The 18,025-nt window shown below is 40.5% G+C and overlaps 1 protein-coding gene and 1 long non-coding RNA gene across 3 annotated transcripts; one reads left to right on the top strand and one right to left on the bottom strand.

The window, feature by feature from the left end:
- Positions 1-7,538: 7,538 nt before the first annotated feature.
- On the bottom strand, positions 7,539-17,797 carry ube2g2 (ubiquitin-conjugating enzyme E2G 2 (UBC7 homolog, yeast)). Of its 2 annotated transcripts, none has more exons than XM_044365407.1 (6): positions 17,618-17,797; positions 16,678-16,713; positions 16,060-16,105; positions 10,189-10,307; positions 8,223-8,363; positions 7,539-8,101 (listed from the first exon to the last, which is right to left on the bottom strand). In XM_044365407.1, exons 1-6 carry the CDS (start codon positions 17,658-17,660, stop codon positions 7,989-7,991), a joined length of 498 nt encoding a protein of 165 aa, XP_044221342.1. In that variant the 5' UTR covers positions 17,661-17,797; the 3' UTR covers positions 7,539-7,988. The 2 variants fall into 2 exon arrangements, with proteins under 2 accessions (XP_044221342.1, XP_044221343.1); XM_044365408.1 differs by lacking the exon at positions 17,618-17,797 and adding an exon at positions 17,012-17,029.
- LOC122991940 lies at positions 10,314-11,195 on the top strand. The gene is made up of 2 exons (XR_006405950.1): positions 10,314-10,824; positions 10,866-11,195. It is a non-coding gene; the product is annotated as an uncharacterized LOC122991940 (long non-coding RNA).
- Positions 17,798-18,025: the final 228 nt, after the last annotated feature.

Here is an 18,025-nt window from a genome sequence, read left to right as displayed (position 1 = left end):
ACCATGGCGACGGGTGCAACAGCTCCATCTGCCCTCTTTTCCATAGCAACAAGCAGAGGCTCATGGGTATTGTGGTGTTTACAGGCATCCGACAAAGTGACGGGAAGAGTGTGAATAATTCAACGTGATGGTCAGAATACAAACACATGATCGATACATGATTGATACATGATCCAGGATTCATTGATTAGTCCATCAACTATAAAATAATCTAATTTTTCAAGCAAAAATGCCAAATATTCTATAATATATATATATATAAACTTAGCACAAAAAGTAAGGAAATTTGTGTTTGGTAGATTATTTCTTTGTTGTAACAATGCTCCTTGGCAATTTATTTCCCTTTTAAATGGTGCCACATTTGTAAGGAACATGCATTTGTGGGATGAGCAGCAGAGCTGAGTATGTGGGTTGCGCCCATGAAAAATTTGCCAAAATCTACTCTGCCGATGCCAAACAGCTTATTCTGTCCTTGACTCTTGTTTGGTGTTTGGCGGATTGGATGATTGAAGTTTGAAGAAACAAGACATATTGGCAATTTAACAATTGATTCATTTAACAAACAGGAGCCTCAGTAGCGTGTGGAAGAACCATACACAGCCACAACAGCCTGGCACCTCCTCCTCATGCTGGTCACCAGCCTGGTCACACAGTGCTGTGGGATGGCATCCCATTCTTCAACCAGCATTTGTCACAAGTCAGCCAACGTGGTTGTGTTGGTCACTCTGGCATGAACAGCACGCCCAAGCTGATCCCACAAGTGTTCAATGGGGTTGAGGTCAGGACTGCTGGCAGGCCATTCCATCCTCTCCACTCCCAAACTCTGGAGGTAGTCTCTGATAAACCCCACTCGGTAGGGGCAGGCGTTGTTATCTTGGAGGACAGAGTTCGGTCCCAGACTGTGGAGATATGGGATTGCCACTGGTTGCAGAATCTCATCTCCATATCTGTGCTGCTAATCAGGCAGCACCTGGGGGTACCAGAGGCTCAAAACAAGAGTCAATAGCCACAGTAAAATAAACTGTTTGGCATCGGCAGAGAAGATTTTCATGGGCACAACCCACATACTCAGCTCTGCTGCTCATCCCACAAATGCATGTTCCTTACAAATGTGGCTCCATTTAAAAGGGAAATAAACAGGCTTTCCAACAGTATAAGATTTATTGCCAAGAAGCATCGTTACAACAAGGAAATAATCTACCAAACACAAATATCCTTACTTTTTGTGCTACGTTTATATAAAATAATTTCTTTGTACAGTTTATTTCTACAGCACATTTCAACAAAGTGTTTTATATAAAACATAAAAAGCATCAAGACAAAATGTCAAAGAAACATAAAAAGACATTTAAATACAATTAAAAAGAGTTAAACAGAAAATAAAATAAGATCAATAAAACAGGAGAATAAGAGTTACACTGCAGCAAAAGCTTCAACAATAAAAGTCAAACAGAAAACACTCGAACCTTCATGTGAAAGATCTTCTGTTCAGATATGTGGAGCATAAAAACTGAACGCTGCTTCTGGACTCTGGAGACAGAAACCAGACCTGATCCAGACCACCTGACAGGTCTGGATCCAGACCACCTGACAGGTCTGGATGCTTCGTAACGCAGCAGCAGTTGTTTGACAGACATGAAACTGGTGCAAAGATCTGAGAAGTGGACTGATGTGATCCTCTCTGCTGGTCTTAGTGAGGACTGTGAATCAGTCAGTGTTGTAGTCGAGTCACTAAGTCTCAAATCCGAGTCGAGTCTCGAGTCCCTCGAGTCTGATTGAGTCTGAGTCCAAGTCTGAGTCACCAAAGAAGAGTCGAGTCTGAATCGAGTCCCCGTTACCTGAGTCCGAGTCATTAAGGTTCAGTCTGAGTCGAGTTCCAGGATCCACTCTGACACCAACATACACATAAAAAGGTCTAATGTTACATTAAATGACACAGCTGTTTCATGTTAATATTAATGATGCATCTTGGATTTTTGGCGATTCTGATTTTCTTTATAAGATTCAAATACAATTTTTTTCGGACTTTAAGGTACAAATTGCAGCTTTGTGTCTTTTTCATTCACGCTAAAGAACTTCCGTACCAACAATGTGTGTGCGGCTGTAGTGTCTGTGCCGCAGCATGATGTGAACCATGGTGTGGTTTTGTGAAAATTTGACCTCTAAAATATTACTTCTTCATCAATTAACAAGTTCGAGTCCTCGTCTTCAACTTCCGAGTCCGAATGCAGTCAGTGTTCGAGTCCGAGTCCTGAAAATCAGGACAACACTGGAACCATCTGCAGGTCTGTTGACCCGTAAACACACCGTTACTGTAGCTGAGTTTACTGAAGAGAAACACGGACAAGTTTTAATAAATCCTGCTGAGACACACAGCAGTCAAACATTTACAGGGTTTATCTTTATTTTTTACTATTTTCTACATTGTAGAACAAAACTGAAGACATCAGAACTATGAAATAACACTTTACTGGAACCGAGAAGTAAACAGAAACGTGTTAAACAAACTAAGATGTTTCCTCAAAGTAGCTGCTGTTGGCCTTGATGACACTGTTGGTGATATACAGGAGTTAAAGTGATCAGAATGATCCAGAACAATTCAATTAATAAGTAAATAAATCTAATTAGCATTTCATACATAATAATGTCGATCAAGTTCATTTTTCATAACAAATCAATTTGGGAAAATAGTAAAAACAAAGAAAAAGCCTTGAATGAGAAGATGAGACTGTAATGATCTTAATGTTGATTCAGCAACAACGTTTCTACTCAGTTTGTGGTTTTTAATGTTCAGACTGACTTTGTCTTCAAAAACAAACAAATCCTTCAGTTTTATCTTTGTTTAGTTGAAGAACATTTCAGCTCATCCAGTCAATGATCTGTTTAGTGTGTTTACTCATATAAAACCACAGTGTTTGTTATAAAGTTGATTCTATTTAAACCAACATTTCATCATTTCCTTCCTTGTTGTTGTTGCAGAGTTTTAAACGTCCCTCCAGCTGCTAAACACTGAGGATGGTTAATAAAATGATCAGAGTCTTTGCAGCTCAGGGTGAAGGTTTGGTGGACTGTTTTTTCTGAGGAGCAGAAACATCAGACGGCTCTCGGAGGGAGTGTCTCTGCCTGCTGGACTGGATCCAGGTTTAGATTACATCTGGATTATTTGGGCTTTTGGGCTGCTCTCTGCTGGATTCACAAACATCAGAGCTGATCCAGCTTTTCATGTCTGAGTAAACACATCACAGTGCTGACGGTAACTTTTTAAACCTTTAATTCGATCTTTTTTTTGTTGTTGTTTTTAAAATGTTTCTTAAATGTTGAAGTCTGGATTTTGTGCATTATGAAGGGATCTTCTACTGGTCAGTATGAACAGGAAGAAAAACAGGTTTAATGTTCATTCAGGCTCCTGACTGTTGTTTTAAGACTGAAACTGAACAAACATGGACGCCTCAGAACAACCAACATCAATGTCATTAAGCTCAGATTTAACGGACACCATGTTGTTTTGTCATTGCAGCGTTTTAAACCCTCTCAGTTAAAAACCTTCAACATGAGATCAAAAGTCCATCTGAGTTTTACAGTTTTTAATCGACTTTATTCTTCCTGTTTTAAGTGAACTTTTAGCTCCAGCTGTAGAATCATAATCAGAATATTTCCACACAAATGTAAGTAAGTGTCTTTTATTATAGTTTCCCTCTATCATCACACACACACACACCTGCTGAGTGTGACAGAACGCAGCTGTTTGGAGGATTTTCCTTCAGAAACACTTTGTGAGATCTTATCAGCTGTCACACTAACTGCTGTTTGGATGTTTTTTTTACCTGCAGGAGAAACTTTGGTGTTTAGTTTCAGTCTCGGTTCACATTCAGATCAACACACATTAATGTTCATGTCAGTGTTTGTGTTTATTATTAACACACACTGAGAACATCTTCAGTCACAGGACGTTGGTTTTGATCCGACAGTTTACTTTGTTGAGGAGTTTTTGTTGTGATCTTGACTCTGATGTTCAGCCTGCAGTGTTTTGGACATTAAACACAATCAGATGTTAATTAGTTTTTCACACAAAGCTTCTTATAATCAGTCTGAACGATATGATGTAAACTCATCAGCATCAGTTTGCTGCCTGAAGATGTTTCATGACTTTGTTTAAATGACATCTTTGTGACTGAAGACACAAACAGATGCTGCACGCTGTCAATCAACATCCTCACACTGCTAATGAGTTGAATAGTTTATTAGCATTAGCGACCTCTAATCAATAAGAGACAGATTAACTATTCTGTGGCGTTAACGTTACCAACACAGCAGTGGAGGACAGAATAAATGTAATATAACATGTATAATAAAACATATGAATAATAATATATAATGTACTTAGTTAACATAAACCATCCTGTTACATCACAAGTCATTGACGAGCTGTAAGTTGTTTCTACTCGTCGTACTTTGACTTTAATCCAGTTTAAACTGTTCTGGATGAGAAACTCATTTATCTTTGTATAATCTTTATTTACAAAATAAACACAAGACAAAACTGAGACTACGCCTTCCACTCACCATTACTGCAGCTAATGTCTTTAAACACCCCCCCCACACACACACACACACACACACACACACACACACACACACAGCAGTAATAACAGTGTGACAGTAACTGATGGAGGTGTTTCAGAAGCAGGTCCAGACAGGAACACAACTGACGTCACCTGACTCGCTCACCTTCTCATCTCCCTGCTTTTCTAGCTCATCATGTTCGTTTCTCTGAGGTCAGTAACGGCGCTCGGTCTGCTGCAGCGGGTCACATGACCTCAACCAGGTCTCAGGTATAAAAAAATCCACTCAGATATTAGATTTTGATTCTACCAGACAGGACCTGAACATCAGCTAAAACAACAGTTGCCTTAAAAAAGTAGTATTAAGCCTGTTGATGATGTCACTGATGATGTCACTTGAGTCAGCACCGGTTGGGTAGTTTGAAGAGTCAAAGAGTCTGCTGGAGGCTAGCAGCTCCGGGCTACATTAGCTGCTACTGCATTGTGGGTAATGTAGGCTCCAGGTTTTAACAAAGAAAAAGAATATGAGGAATAAAAACATCTCTGCTTCTGTTTTCATCCAACCGATGTCTTTTAAAAGAAAGAGTACTGGGCCCAGTACAGAACCCTGAGGAACCCCACCTGTGTTCACCATAACTAACATAAAAAGACTCGTCTTCCAGGTAGAGCCAGAGCTTTGCCACTGACACCTGCCCACTAAAGCATGTTAGCAGAATAGTCTTCAGATGTTTATGATCTTCTCCATCATGCAGCAGCATCAGGGAGGCGTCTGATCGCCTGCAGCCGGACTCATAAAGAACCTCAACATGATGGAGTCAGTCTGGGATTAACATGAAGCAGCAGAAGAAGAACTGCGGCAACTTCTCCAAGACGCAGGAACAACCGACCTGCCGAGTTCCTGAAACACTGATCGATACTTTATTAATCCTACAGGAAACAGTTACAGTAGCCACTGAACAGACGTCACAATACAAACAAATACATATAAGACTAAATGACATACAATAACCACCAACTATAATACTTACTGGTAGAAGAGTACTTTTTTCACTACTAATTAATTAGCTCTGGGCTACATTAGCTGCCACTGCATTGTGGGTAATGTAGGCTCCAGGTTTTGACAAAGAAAAAGATGGAAGAGTACTGGGCCCAGCACAGAACCCTGAGGAACCCCCACCTGTATTCACCATAACTAACATAAAAAGACTCATATAAGACTAAATTACATACAATAACCACAAACTATAATACTTACTGGTAGAAGAGTACTGTTTTTCACTACTAATTAATATACTATTTACTGAGTTTACACTGTTCAGTGATGTTAATACGTTGCTATAATAATAATAATAATAATAATAAGTGCGCAGGTGAACTGCTGCTGTTTTATAGGCAAAGCTGCTCACAGCAAATATTGATTTCCTTTACATTTCTGCTGTTTATTCAACTTTAACTGATCAATACACACTATTGATGTAATTATTTATGAAAGCATCCTCGCTTTACTCTCACAGTGCTGAATATATACATTATATTTATATGGATCAATTATATAAAGTAACACATGAACTGACAAGGTTCAAATCAGACCACCACACTCGTTCTTCTTCTTCTGTGTATTTTAATGAACAACTTCTTTTTTTTTTTTTTTTTTTTTTTCCAATCAACAGACAAATTAAAAGAAACTCTTCACACTAAAACTTCACTCTGCATCGTCAGCTGGAGCCGCTCCTCCACTTTCAGTCCAGGCGGAGCTTCATGTGTCAGAGTGCAGGAGCACGAAGGTGAAAAAAAAAAAAAAACCTCCTGCAGGAAGATAAAGTGCATAAAGTCCAACTGAGAGAAGCCGAGACGATGAAGGAACCAAACGTCACGGAGAATAAAAGAGCTGTGAAACATCGTCAGGTCAGCAGGAGACAGCAGAGAAACAAGCTAACGACATAGAAGCAGCGGTGGAAAGTTACTCAGTACTTTTACTCAAGTACTGTACTGATGTACAAGTTGTGAGGTACTTGTACTTTACTTGAGTATTTCCATGTGATGCTACTTTCTACATTTCAGAGGGAAATATTGTACTTTCTACTCCACTACATTTATTTGACAGCTTTAGTTACTTTTCAGATGAAGATTTGACACAATGGATAATATAACAAGCTTTTAAAATACAACACATTGTTAAAGATGAAACCAGTGGTTTCCAACCTTTTTGGCTTTTGACGTCTTACAAAAAGCAGTGTGTAGTCGGGGTCACATTTCACATGTCTATGAGTTGTTAACAGCTCCACCAAATAGTGATTTTTCCCTCTAAACTTCTCACATGCTTTCATTTCAATAAATGTTCAAATGATCCAATATTTCAGCAAAAATCAAAGATTAGAGAAAAAGTCCAAAAACTGAAAACAGATTTGTGTATCAGAACTTTGTTTTTTCTTCTTTCCTCTCCCATTAATCATCTCACCACCCCTCAGATTTATCTGCTGACCCTTTGGAGGGGCCCGACCCCTAGGTTGGGAACCACTGGACTAAACTAGCTAACTGTATATAAAGTAGTGTAAACTAGCTCCACCTCCAGCAGCTACAACAGTAACATGCTGCTCTAACACTGATGCTTCACTATTAATAATCTAATGATGTCATATATAATAATATATCAGTCAGAGGGACCAAACCACTACTTTTACTGCAATACTTTAACTACATCAAGCTCATAATACTTATGTACTTTTACTGCAATACTTTAACTACATCAAGCTCATAATACTTATGTACTTTTACTGCAATACTTTAACTACATCAAGCTCATAATACTTATGTACTTTTACTGTAGTAGGACTTTTACTTGTAATGGAGTATTTTTCATTGTTGTCGTAGTACTTGTAGTTAAGTAAAGGCTCTGAGTTCTTCTTCCACTGCTGCTTACAGGCGTATTTGTGAAACTATATTTGTTTACATTGAGTCAATTAAAAGTCGTGTGAATCAGCTGTTAGCGGCTCCTTTAATCAATATACAGACAACTATCTCTGGATTACTTGTACATGTGATGATTCTCAGGCAGGTTCTGCATGTCGGAACGTCCCGCTGAAACGGTGAGAAACGGTCCGCGATGATGTCACATGACCCTTCCTCTCCGCTGACGTCTCATTAGATGTGATTAGAAGAAACATTTAAGATGGAAAAACAGACTGAAATGAATCCTGCTGCTGTGTGTTTGTCTTCCAGTCGCCCGTCCATCAGTTTATTGATCTGTCCATCTCTCACTCTCTGCGTGTGTGTGCGTGCGTGTATGCATGTGTGTGTGTGTGTTTCCATGGTGATGAGAGATAGTCATTAACGTTGCTTGATTTTGTTCCTCCGAGTGTCCGTCTGCTGATGAAAAAGGGGAACAAAGAGGGAGAAGAGAGGACGAGCGTTTCTGACGTTTCTTCTCTAGAGGCCGAGCGACTTGCGTACGATCTTCTGGGCGAGTTTGTAGAACTGCTCTCTGTCCTCTCGCCACATCTTAGAGGCGTCGACGTTCGCTCCGCTTTCATCGTTCGGCTCTGACGAGAGAGAGAGAGAGAGAGAGAGAGAGAGAGCGGCGGCCGTTATCAGATCTGATCGCTGTGATGTAACAGATGATGTAACGGATGATGTAATGAGACGGCGGTGGTGGCGGCGTACCTGCTAACATGCTGACCACAGACAGCAGGATCTTCTCCACGCTCTGGACCGGACTCCACCTCTCCGCGCTGCTCTCGTATCCCATCGGATCGTCGCCCGGAGCGTGAAGGATGGAGATACACACCCGCCCGTCCGGGTAGACTGCAGGACAGAGACCAGGACCACAGACAGTTTAGAGAAGACAACATTAATAATTCATCACACTGCAACTCAATGCTGATTCTTTATTTGATTATATTGATTCAACTCAACTTGATGTGATAGTTTGACTCAGTCTGAGGGAGGGAACGGGGTCAGCGGTATAAGTGTGTGCGTGTGTGCGTGTGTGCGTGTCTCAGGTGAGATTATCAGATGAACGTAGCTCAGCTGCCGTCAAACACCAGAGTGTGTCTGATTTGTGTTTCCTGTTGGCTTCCTGTCATGCAGGCGCTTCATGCTCTCTGACAGCTGCAGGTGTGACAGGAGGGAGGTCGGAGACGCTTTTCATTACAAAACAGCCTCGTGTTCACGTCTCCTCGGAGAGGAGAATAAATCACGTCGTCTCAGATCCACCGACTCACTTTTTAGCTTTTTATGTTTTTATCTAGAATCTGTTGTTACGACTCTGCTGTCGTTTCCTCGTTATGTTTAATCTCACGGCATCACAGCGATTAAGATCATGATGCTGTTATATCACCGACGACTGTTTTACAGTTTATTTTACTTCTTTTTAGTGTCGACATAAAGTTTATTTTTATGATTATATAGAGCCGAAGCCTCCAGAAGTAAGAAAACCTCGTTAAAATCAACGTGTGACTCTGATAAGTGATACGAGTTTTATGAAAAACCGTCTAATATCGTTGTTTATTCAATACTCATGTTTTTTAGCAGCTTTTAACAAACATCGCTTCCCATGAGTCCTAGAGGTTTGCGGGCTGAAACGTCACGGTTCGACAGAGGAGACGAGGGACGGCGGCGAGTTCAGACACGTCTGTAATAACAGCAGCAGCACAGAGAGAAGCTCAGATTACAGCTGCAAACAGCAACGACGACTGCAGCACCAAACACAGAGCAGCTTCATGGAGAGGACCCGTGCTGCTGTAGTTTGTTTCTGCTGCGGTGGAGACGACGGTCTGACTCCAGGAACACGATTCATGTTTTCACAAAGAGCCAAATGAAAGAAACTACCAATGAGAGACTGTTGAGATACAGAAGCTAGACAGGAAGTGATGTCATGACACTACAGGTGAAGTGATTCCTCACCTGTTTAAAACGACTTTGTGATCTTTTAAAGTCTATTTTCTTAAATTACGACAAAATACGTGTGTTGAAAATAAGAAATCTGCTTGATGTGAAGGCTGAAATGTCTCTAAACAAACACACCTGGTTCACCTGCATGAAATAGAAGTGCATCTGTAATTAAAGCTGTTCGTTATATAAGCGAAGACTCCTGAGACGCTCTGTGTTTTCTTCTTCACAGGTTTTATCTTCCTCTGCTGCTGGTTGTTGATGGAGGATCAGACGATACAGTTACAGCAGGAAGTTCAGCTGAGGGCTATGCTGGTGTGTGTGTGTGTGTGTGTGTGTGTGTGTGTGTGTGTGTGTGTGTGTGTGTGTGTGTGTTGTCTCCTGTATTCTATCTTCAAAGTGAGGACATTGTTGGTTTGTTCACTTTAGGAACAAACCTTTTAAAAGGGTAGTTTGAGGGTTCAGGCTATCGGTGAGGAGTACAAACATGTGTCATGATGAAGGGTCCAGCGGCGAGCATCCCGTCCTCTAATCAGCACGGAGCGTGCTCAGACCGTCTCCCTGCTATGACATCACCGCCCAGACTGCAGTCCACTAATCACGGCGCTAATGACGGCGTGTTCTGACGGGTCAAATGACGGGTTTATAGTCAAACTCAGCGTCAGCAGGTTTCAGCTGTTTCAGACGGTCACGTGACCGGTCGGGTCAGATTATCTGGGACTGTGAGCTGCGGACTTACTGTTGGGGTGAAACATGTCGCAGGTGAACCTCATCTTGGGAGGACTGAGAGGATAATCAGACGGGAAACTGAGGACGGCTGGAAACACTCCACCTTCAAAACAGGTGTCCTGAGGACCCCTGAGACACAGAGAGACAGTGTTAGCTGCTTTAATGTGGCACCACAGCTTCGTTTACACCACAACAGAACCTGAAGAACAGGGAAAGACAGATGAGCTGAACGATGAGAAAACAAGACAAATCACGTCAAATCTGTCAAAAATCAAGAACATTTTAATAGATCCTGTGAGTGGTTTGAAAAGTGGAATAAAAATGAGTTTAAATCAGATGAAGAACTAAATATTTTTACTCTTATTTTTATACAACTTGTGTCTCCTTTCACTTCTCAGTGAATCATTTAAAAACAGAGAAGTACTGAAGTCCTTAAGGTGTGTTAAGACTGAATGCAACTCGTTTCAAGGTGGCACAAAAGCATATTCAGTCAATGTAAAGACCCAAACATAGCCCAAATTCACCCTGAGCAGCGCAAACTGGGGCAAAGACACGTTTATCGAAGTAGAAAAAGTTTATTTGAGGCAAACAGACACTGAAATACTTCAAGTAGGAGGTGCTACAGATCATTGAGGAGGTTCTAAAGGTCAGTTAGGAGGTTCTGTATGTCATTTAGAAGTTCTACAGGTCATTTAGAAGTTCTACAGGTCATTTAGAGGGTACATATGATCACTGAGGATACAGAGGGGGTAATGAGGTTGCTTTGGGAGGTTCTAGTGGTCACTGAGGAAGTTCTAGGGATCCTGCAAGAGGTTCTGGTGATCACTGGTGAGGTTCTTTAGGTTACAGATGATGTTCTCTAGTGGTCTCGTAGGCAGCTGTAACGGTACTTTAGGTGGTTAAAGCGGTGACTGCGATGTGTTTCAAGTGCTTCTTTAAGAGGTTCTGGTGGTAACCGAGGGGGTCATCCTGTAAGTGGTTCCAGTGGTCATTGAGGCGGGTCTTTTCTGTTGTTCTCAGGGTTCTTTAAAAAATTCTAATGGGCTTATAGGATATTTTTTGAGGTCCTTAGGTAGTTGACAACCTGTGGTAGATTATGGAGTTCTCCACCACCAATGTTCCTTCAGGGAGGATCCGGGAGGTTCTAAGAGTAATTTAAGTGGTTCTAGTGGTCCTTGTGGAGGTTGTAGGAGGTCTTAGCAGTCCTTTAGGCAGTTCTAGCTGTTCTTCAAGAGATTCTAGCCGTCCTTCTGAAAGTTCTCTGGTTCCTTTAAATGGTTCTAGCAGTCCTTTATGGGATTCAAGGTCTCCTTTAGGATATTCTACCAGTCCTTTAAGAGGTTCTAGTGGTTCTTTAAGTGGCTGAACACCAACAGAAGATTTTAGAACAACCTTGTTATTCAAGCACTCACAACACTGAAGCTGTTCGGGGTAGAACAACAGTCGACTGACACACTTCCCTTTATCTACATCTCTGGTTCAAACAGAACTCTAAACACATTCTGAAATCAAAATTTCTCATTTCTTTCTCAATTTTGTGTAAATTTCTGGGTTTAGCTTGTCTACTCTTTGTCTGCGCACTGGTCTCTGTTGAAAAACTGGTTTTGATATAAGTGAGACAACCTGTTTCAATAATTAAATTTATAAAGTAGGAAAGTAGAACATCACTGATGTTGTACTGCATCATGAGCTCTGATCACAGCTGCAGGAATCAAAGCGTTTAGAAGCATCATTAAAGTGTCGGTAAAAAGTGTTTTATCATTGAGTGTCACGCAGCGGTTTGGTGATTGATTATCAGTGTTCAGGTGGATGTTTGAATATCTGAATCTATCAGTTATCTGGACTCACAGTCTGTCTTCCTTCCTGTTGAAACTGATCTGATCTGATCATCTCCGACTCTGCTTCACCTCCTCCACCATCAGTTACACTGACCGCAGAATGAAATAACCACACACACACACACACTCTGATTGGTTATCTGCACTGCCAATCAGAGGAGGGTCTACGTATTTCTGAGGCAGGTGAGGCGGGTGTTTTATCAGTCTGTCGGGAAAACAACAAACTGATGACATCAAAACCAGAATGCAGAGTTCACTGAGAGTCTGATAGAGGCTGTAGTGTTCACCTCAGCACTGAAACAGTTTAGTTTGTCAGGAGGTTACTTTGGTCACAGAGGAGGTTCTAGTGGTTCCTGAAGTTGTTTTAATGGTCCTTTAGATGGTTCCAGCACTCCTTTAAATGGTTCTTGTGATCATAAAGGAGGAGCAAAAGGGGTTATAGTGATCTTTGAGAACATTCTTTGGGAGGTTCTGGTTGTAGGGGTATTTTAGGTGGTTATAATTATCTCTGAGGAGTTTAGAGTTTTCTTTAAGAGGTACTCGTGGTAACTAATGAAGTTTTCATGTTATGTGGTTCGTACAGGAGGTGCAGGTGGTCATTAGGGAGGTTCTAGGTGTCGGTGAGAAGATTCTAATGGACCTTTAGGTGGTTGGACATCTATGAGACATTTTAGAACAACCTGTTAGACAGCACACTCAATCACCGTCATCCTTAAGGTGGTGCTAGTGGTCATTGGGGTGGTTCTAGGGATTTTAATACACTTTAGGATTCCTTTAGGTGGTTCTAGTGATCATTGAGGAAGTTGCGGCAGCCCTTTAGGTGGTTATAATTATCACTGAGGAAGTTGTAGTGGTTTAAGAGGCACTAGTGGTAACCGAGGAGGTAAATCTGTATGTGGTTCTTGTGGTACTTTATGAGGTGTTGGTTGTCATTGGAGAGGTTCTAGGTGTCTTTTAGGTGGTTCTAGGGATTTTAGTAGACTTTAGGGTTCCTTTAGGTGGTTCTAATGATCACTGAGGAGGATGGGGGTCCTTGAGGAGGTCCCTTATGGTGGTTATTCTTGTAACTGATTCTAGTAGCTCTTTAAGAGGTACTAGTCTAACCAAAGTAATCCTGTTAGTGGTTCTAGTGAGTGAGTTGTTCTAGTAGTCGGTGTGGAGGTTCTAGTTGTCCATTAGAAGATTCTAGTGGGCCTTTAGGTGGTTGGACATCTATGAGACATTTCAGAACAACATATTAGGACAGCACTCACCACCACAACCATCCTTTAGGAGGAGCAGCACTTCTTCTCCAAACTGTAATTAATTGTTAATTTAATTTTCTGCTGTCAGCTTCTTCAATTTGAGGATTTTCGGCTTTTCTGTTTAACGTCTTTATATGAACACAGCTAACGATTATCTTCATTATTAATTAACTTGACGATTATTTTCTTGGTTAATATTTATTAATCAAGAAATAAAAAAATAATACTATTAAAAGTCAGTAGAGTGAAAAACGCTGGTTATCATATGGTAGAAAGAAAAAAACATCTGATCCTCATATCTGAGATGAAGTAAACCAATGAAATGTTTTCATCTGTTTCAAGCAAAAGTGACTAAACCGATTAAATCGCTTCAGAAAATACTTAATACTATAATTAATTTCTGTTGACCAACTAATTGTTTACTCAATTGTTACAGCTCTTTATCATGATTAACTGAATATGTTTGGGTTTTGGACTGTTGGTGGGACAGAACAGGAAAGCCCTGCAGCAGGGGAGCGAGTGCTTGAGAGCAGTTACACCTGAGGACTGTCCCAGGTAATGATGGGATGTGGTGACAGTGATGTCATCGGGCGGGCAGCGGCAGCAGGAATGTGGACCGTTTGACTCTGAATGAGCTGCAGGTTAAATTGAAGGGCAGACCGAAGCTGCTGGCACGCTAACGACAACAACAACAAGAGGCTCAATTACAACTAATGATGATGACACCCAGCTGCTGCCTTCACTGACATCACGTTTACGGCAGCTTCGAGTCTCACATGAGACAGACTTGTCCAAACCAAACGGATGTACAACCAAACATATAAAGACAAACTGGAAATCAGAGAAATACAGAAAACTGAGCGATCAGTCAATGAGAAGAACATTAATGGATATTTTGATAATCCAATAATCATTTCACTCCAAACAAAAGGTTTTTATTTATAACCTGGACACTGTTATTGTGGATAAACCAGTATCGGCATACATATCAGCTGATGAAGACCAAGAAATGTCAGGACAGAAATGGAAAAGTCTCTGTTACAGTTTGTCCAGCAGAGAGCACCGCCGAGTTGATGTTTACACTGGAAAATGATGCTTACTCTGCATCTCCGGCCTTTATAAATTTGGCTGAAATACAATGACATTTGATGAGGAAGTAGTAAAATTATTCTGTGTACTGTTGCTGTAAGCCTGTTAGTTCAAAGAGGGATTTAAAACTGCATGTGACTGAAGAAAATGTTAAAATAATCTGAGAGTTTTGCACATTATTCTGGAGGAAGATCGGACTCACAACGGTCACATCTTTGTTTCATAACATTAGAAACTGAATCTCTTCACATTCGGCTTCACTTTGGATATTTTGTCCAGAGTGTTTGGTTGGATTCATAATTAGACTGACTTTGTTTAAAGCTCTTGAACGGCTGCTTGTGTTTAACACTTAAGAAACATCAGGAAGTCGCTACAGAAACAGAAAAGAAAAGTTTGTTTCTTCTTCACTGGTTTTCTGTCCTCCGCACATGCCCAGTAGGAGGAGAATTACTTGATTTGGCAATTTAGTCGTCTTAAGATCGTCGTAATCTGAGTATCTCTGGATTCAGGACGACTCAGACAGACAGATCGGACAAAACAAGACATTTGAAGACATGACTGTGGTTTTTAAGAGATTATAAACAGACAATTTTTACTATTTTCTGACATTTTAATTGAGAAAATAATCAGCAGATTGATGGATAATGTTGCAGCCCAATACATCTCAACTACAGCAGAAACTACAGTTAAGCTGAATCACATCTGTACGGCTGCAACTAACAATTATTATGATATTATACAACATTTTCATCAATGATTATTTCCTCCATTGATTGTTTTGTCTGTATAAAGGCAGAAAAGGCTCATTACATCACTGTCAGAGTCAAAGGTGACGTCTTCAAAATGTCTGGTCAATGTCCAAAACATCACGTATGACACAGAAAACCAAGAACTTTGGCTTCTTTTGTTTAATTTAAAATGTAGAAAATGTGTTTATGTTTGTCAGAGTTGTGTTTGGACTCGGGACTGTATCAGGACTGTATCAGGACTGTATCAGGACTGTATCAGGACTGTATCAGGACCAGTATGTGACCTGAGCTCAGAGGACGTTAAAGAGATCTGAACTTGTTCTCCTGCTGAGTCACTGGTTTGTTCAGACGGAGCTCAGCTGTTAGTTTGGCAGCAGTGACACCTGCTGGTCACACTGACAATAACACACTAACCGGCCAAAAGTATGTGGACACTCAGTGTCTGGTTTACTATGTACACTGAACTAAAGCTGGAGACAAACCTGAAGAACTGGAGATTGTTTCCTAGTGGCAGAAACCTTCTGACTGAGTGATCACACTGAACCACTGCTCTGTAACATCTGGAGTTCTGCAGGTGGACGACCTGTAAATCCTGCCAGAACGCCCTTTATCTTGTCCCAAAACAAATATGGAGACAACCAGCTGCTTGTATTATTCACATGCAGAGCAGTTTGTGTCAACAAGGTAAAGAAAGAAAGAAAAAGCTTTATAATGTTTATAATGACGACATTTTTTCATTATAAAAAACAAACAGACATTTGTATCTGACAGAGTTCATGTTTGTGGTTCAGCTGACTGTCAATAACCTGCACTATAGCAGGTTTGGGTTTACAGACTTGTTGCTATGACAACAGTTCCAGATTAATTTTTAGACGGCTTTGAAAAACCCAAAAATCCAGACTCATGTAAATTGTCACTAACAGATTGATCCAGATTATAAAGAACAGAGCTGTGTACTCACATGATGAGAGCCTCCCATTCAAAGAAGTTCTCCTCGTTGGCCGGACCTGCACAAAGTGAACAACACAATAGAGGAGCACTCATAACAACAACAACAACAACAAAAATAGTATTAATAAATAATATAAGGAAAGACATGAGAAAGGGGCGATTAATTTGACCTCAGGGGGTTTAATCAAATATGTTTCTGTTATATTCTTATTTTTATTGTTTGTAAGAGCGAGAGAGTGAAGCTTTGAGCTGAACACAATTAAAGAAAGAAGGTTGGGACACTAAAACTGTGTTTGTGAATAAAGAATTTTCCTGATAAAGTAAAAAAGTTATTAAAACTATGAGTAACATCAGTTTTACTGAAAACATCTGTATCAGTTTCACACTGAGAGGATAAACATACAGATGTTATTATCTGGAAATTAAAGACATTTCTGGAGTGATTTTTTTTTTTTGTCAAATGTTTCTCATTTTCAGGTGATTACACACTAATTAAAACATACTCATGAATATTATATTCCATTTCTGTCCAGTCATTTCCATTAGACACTGGTCCTTCAGGTAAAGTACTCCAGTAAATGTATTGAAGTTATTTTCCACCACAAACACGTGACTCAAAATGTCTCACCTGCAACGATCCCCTCAGGTGGGTTGAGAGTCAGCTCTGTAACACACACACACACACACACACACACACACACACACACACACAGGTTAACATGTTGTCACACTCACTGTAAATCTTTCTGAATGAAATAATAATAAATAATGTTAAATTAAACCATAAACATAACTTTGCTAACATGCTAACAGTAACACTGACAAGCTAGCATCACAATAACATCAATCCTGAGCACATTTTCATCTCATTAAAGTTAAACTAACTCAGAACTGTGTAAACTGGCCTGAATACTAATATAATCCTGATAGAGACACCAAACTCCATCTGAAAAACTACTAACTTTATATTTTCAGACAGTAACTAACAGTCAACAGTCGCTGTTCTGCACTAACGGGTCTGTCTGATACTCATCTGGATTAATACATAAATAAATAAACAGAGGTAAATGAATCTCAGTTTCAGAGCAGGTCGTCTGTTATTTCAGTTACATCATTAAAAGGGAAGTTAATCAAACATTAATACTGTTTTTTCACCACTGACTCTGGTGAGAAACAGTTAAAACGTCACAGCTGAAGTTTTAAAGCTGTTTAAACAGTTTCTGATGTGTCAAATTTTGCTTAGAAGTTGTTGAATCGCCTTGTAAACGGTGAAAAAACGGACAATCAGCCGTTAAATATCAGTGTTTATGAAGCTGATTCAGCGTCGTGCCGCCGACACACGGACGTTATAAACTGATATTTCATCACATTGAAGGCGGCTGAGTGAGAAAACTCCGCCGACTGACCGTCTCACGTTTCCACAAGTCCTAAATGGATCAAATTAAACACTAAATAAGCTGATTCTTAAACGGAGTTTGGTGTAAGCAGTTTACGGGGACTGTTAGCTTAGCATGGATGCTAACGCTACAAGTGCTCCGATTGGCTGCCGGCGGTGTGACGACACTCACGTTTATACTCCGCCATGAGTCTCTTCAGCGCGGTGCCGGCCATCGCGAGCCAACGGAGAACCACCGGAGAACCACCGCAGAACTACCGGAGAACAAAGACGAGCTCCGAGTTTTCACTTTTTAACTCCGCAACGACTCTGTTGCCACAGCTGATCCAGTGCGCATGCTCAGACCGGGGTTTCCTGTTTCAGTGTACGTGTGTGTGTTTGCTCACAGCGCCTCCTGCTGGCGGAACAACGGCTCCAGTTTATTTACCGGGCACATTAAAAACAACAAACAAACATGTCACATACCGTTAAATAATTAAAACAATACAAAATAAATTGGTAAGTAAACTGAAACAGGCAAAGTTAACAATTTTATTATGTTATAAAAAACTTAAGGTGGATCTTTAGCTGGATTTAAAAG

The sequence above is a fragment of the Thunnus albacares genome, chromosome 11 (genome assembly GCF_914725855.1).
Source record: "Thunnus albacares chromosome 11, fThuAlb1.1, whole genome shotgun sequence".
In the NCBI taxonomy this organism is placed as follows: Eukaryota; Metazoa; Chordata; class Actinopteri; order Scombriformes; family Scombridae; genus Thunnus; species Thunnus albacares.
Note: the sequence above shows the minus strand (reverse complement) of the source record. Positions and strands in the feature narration are given on the sequence as shown.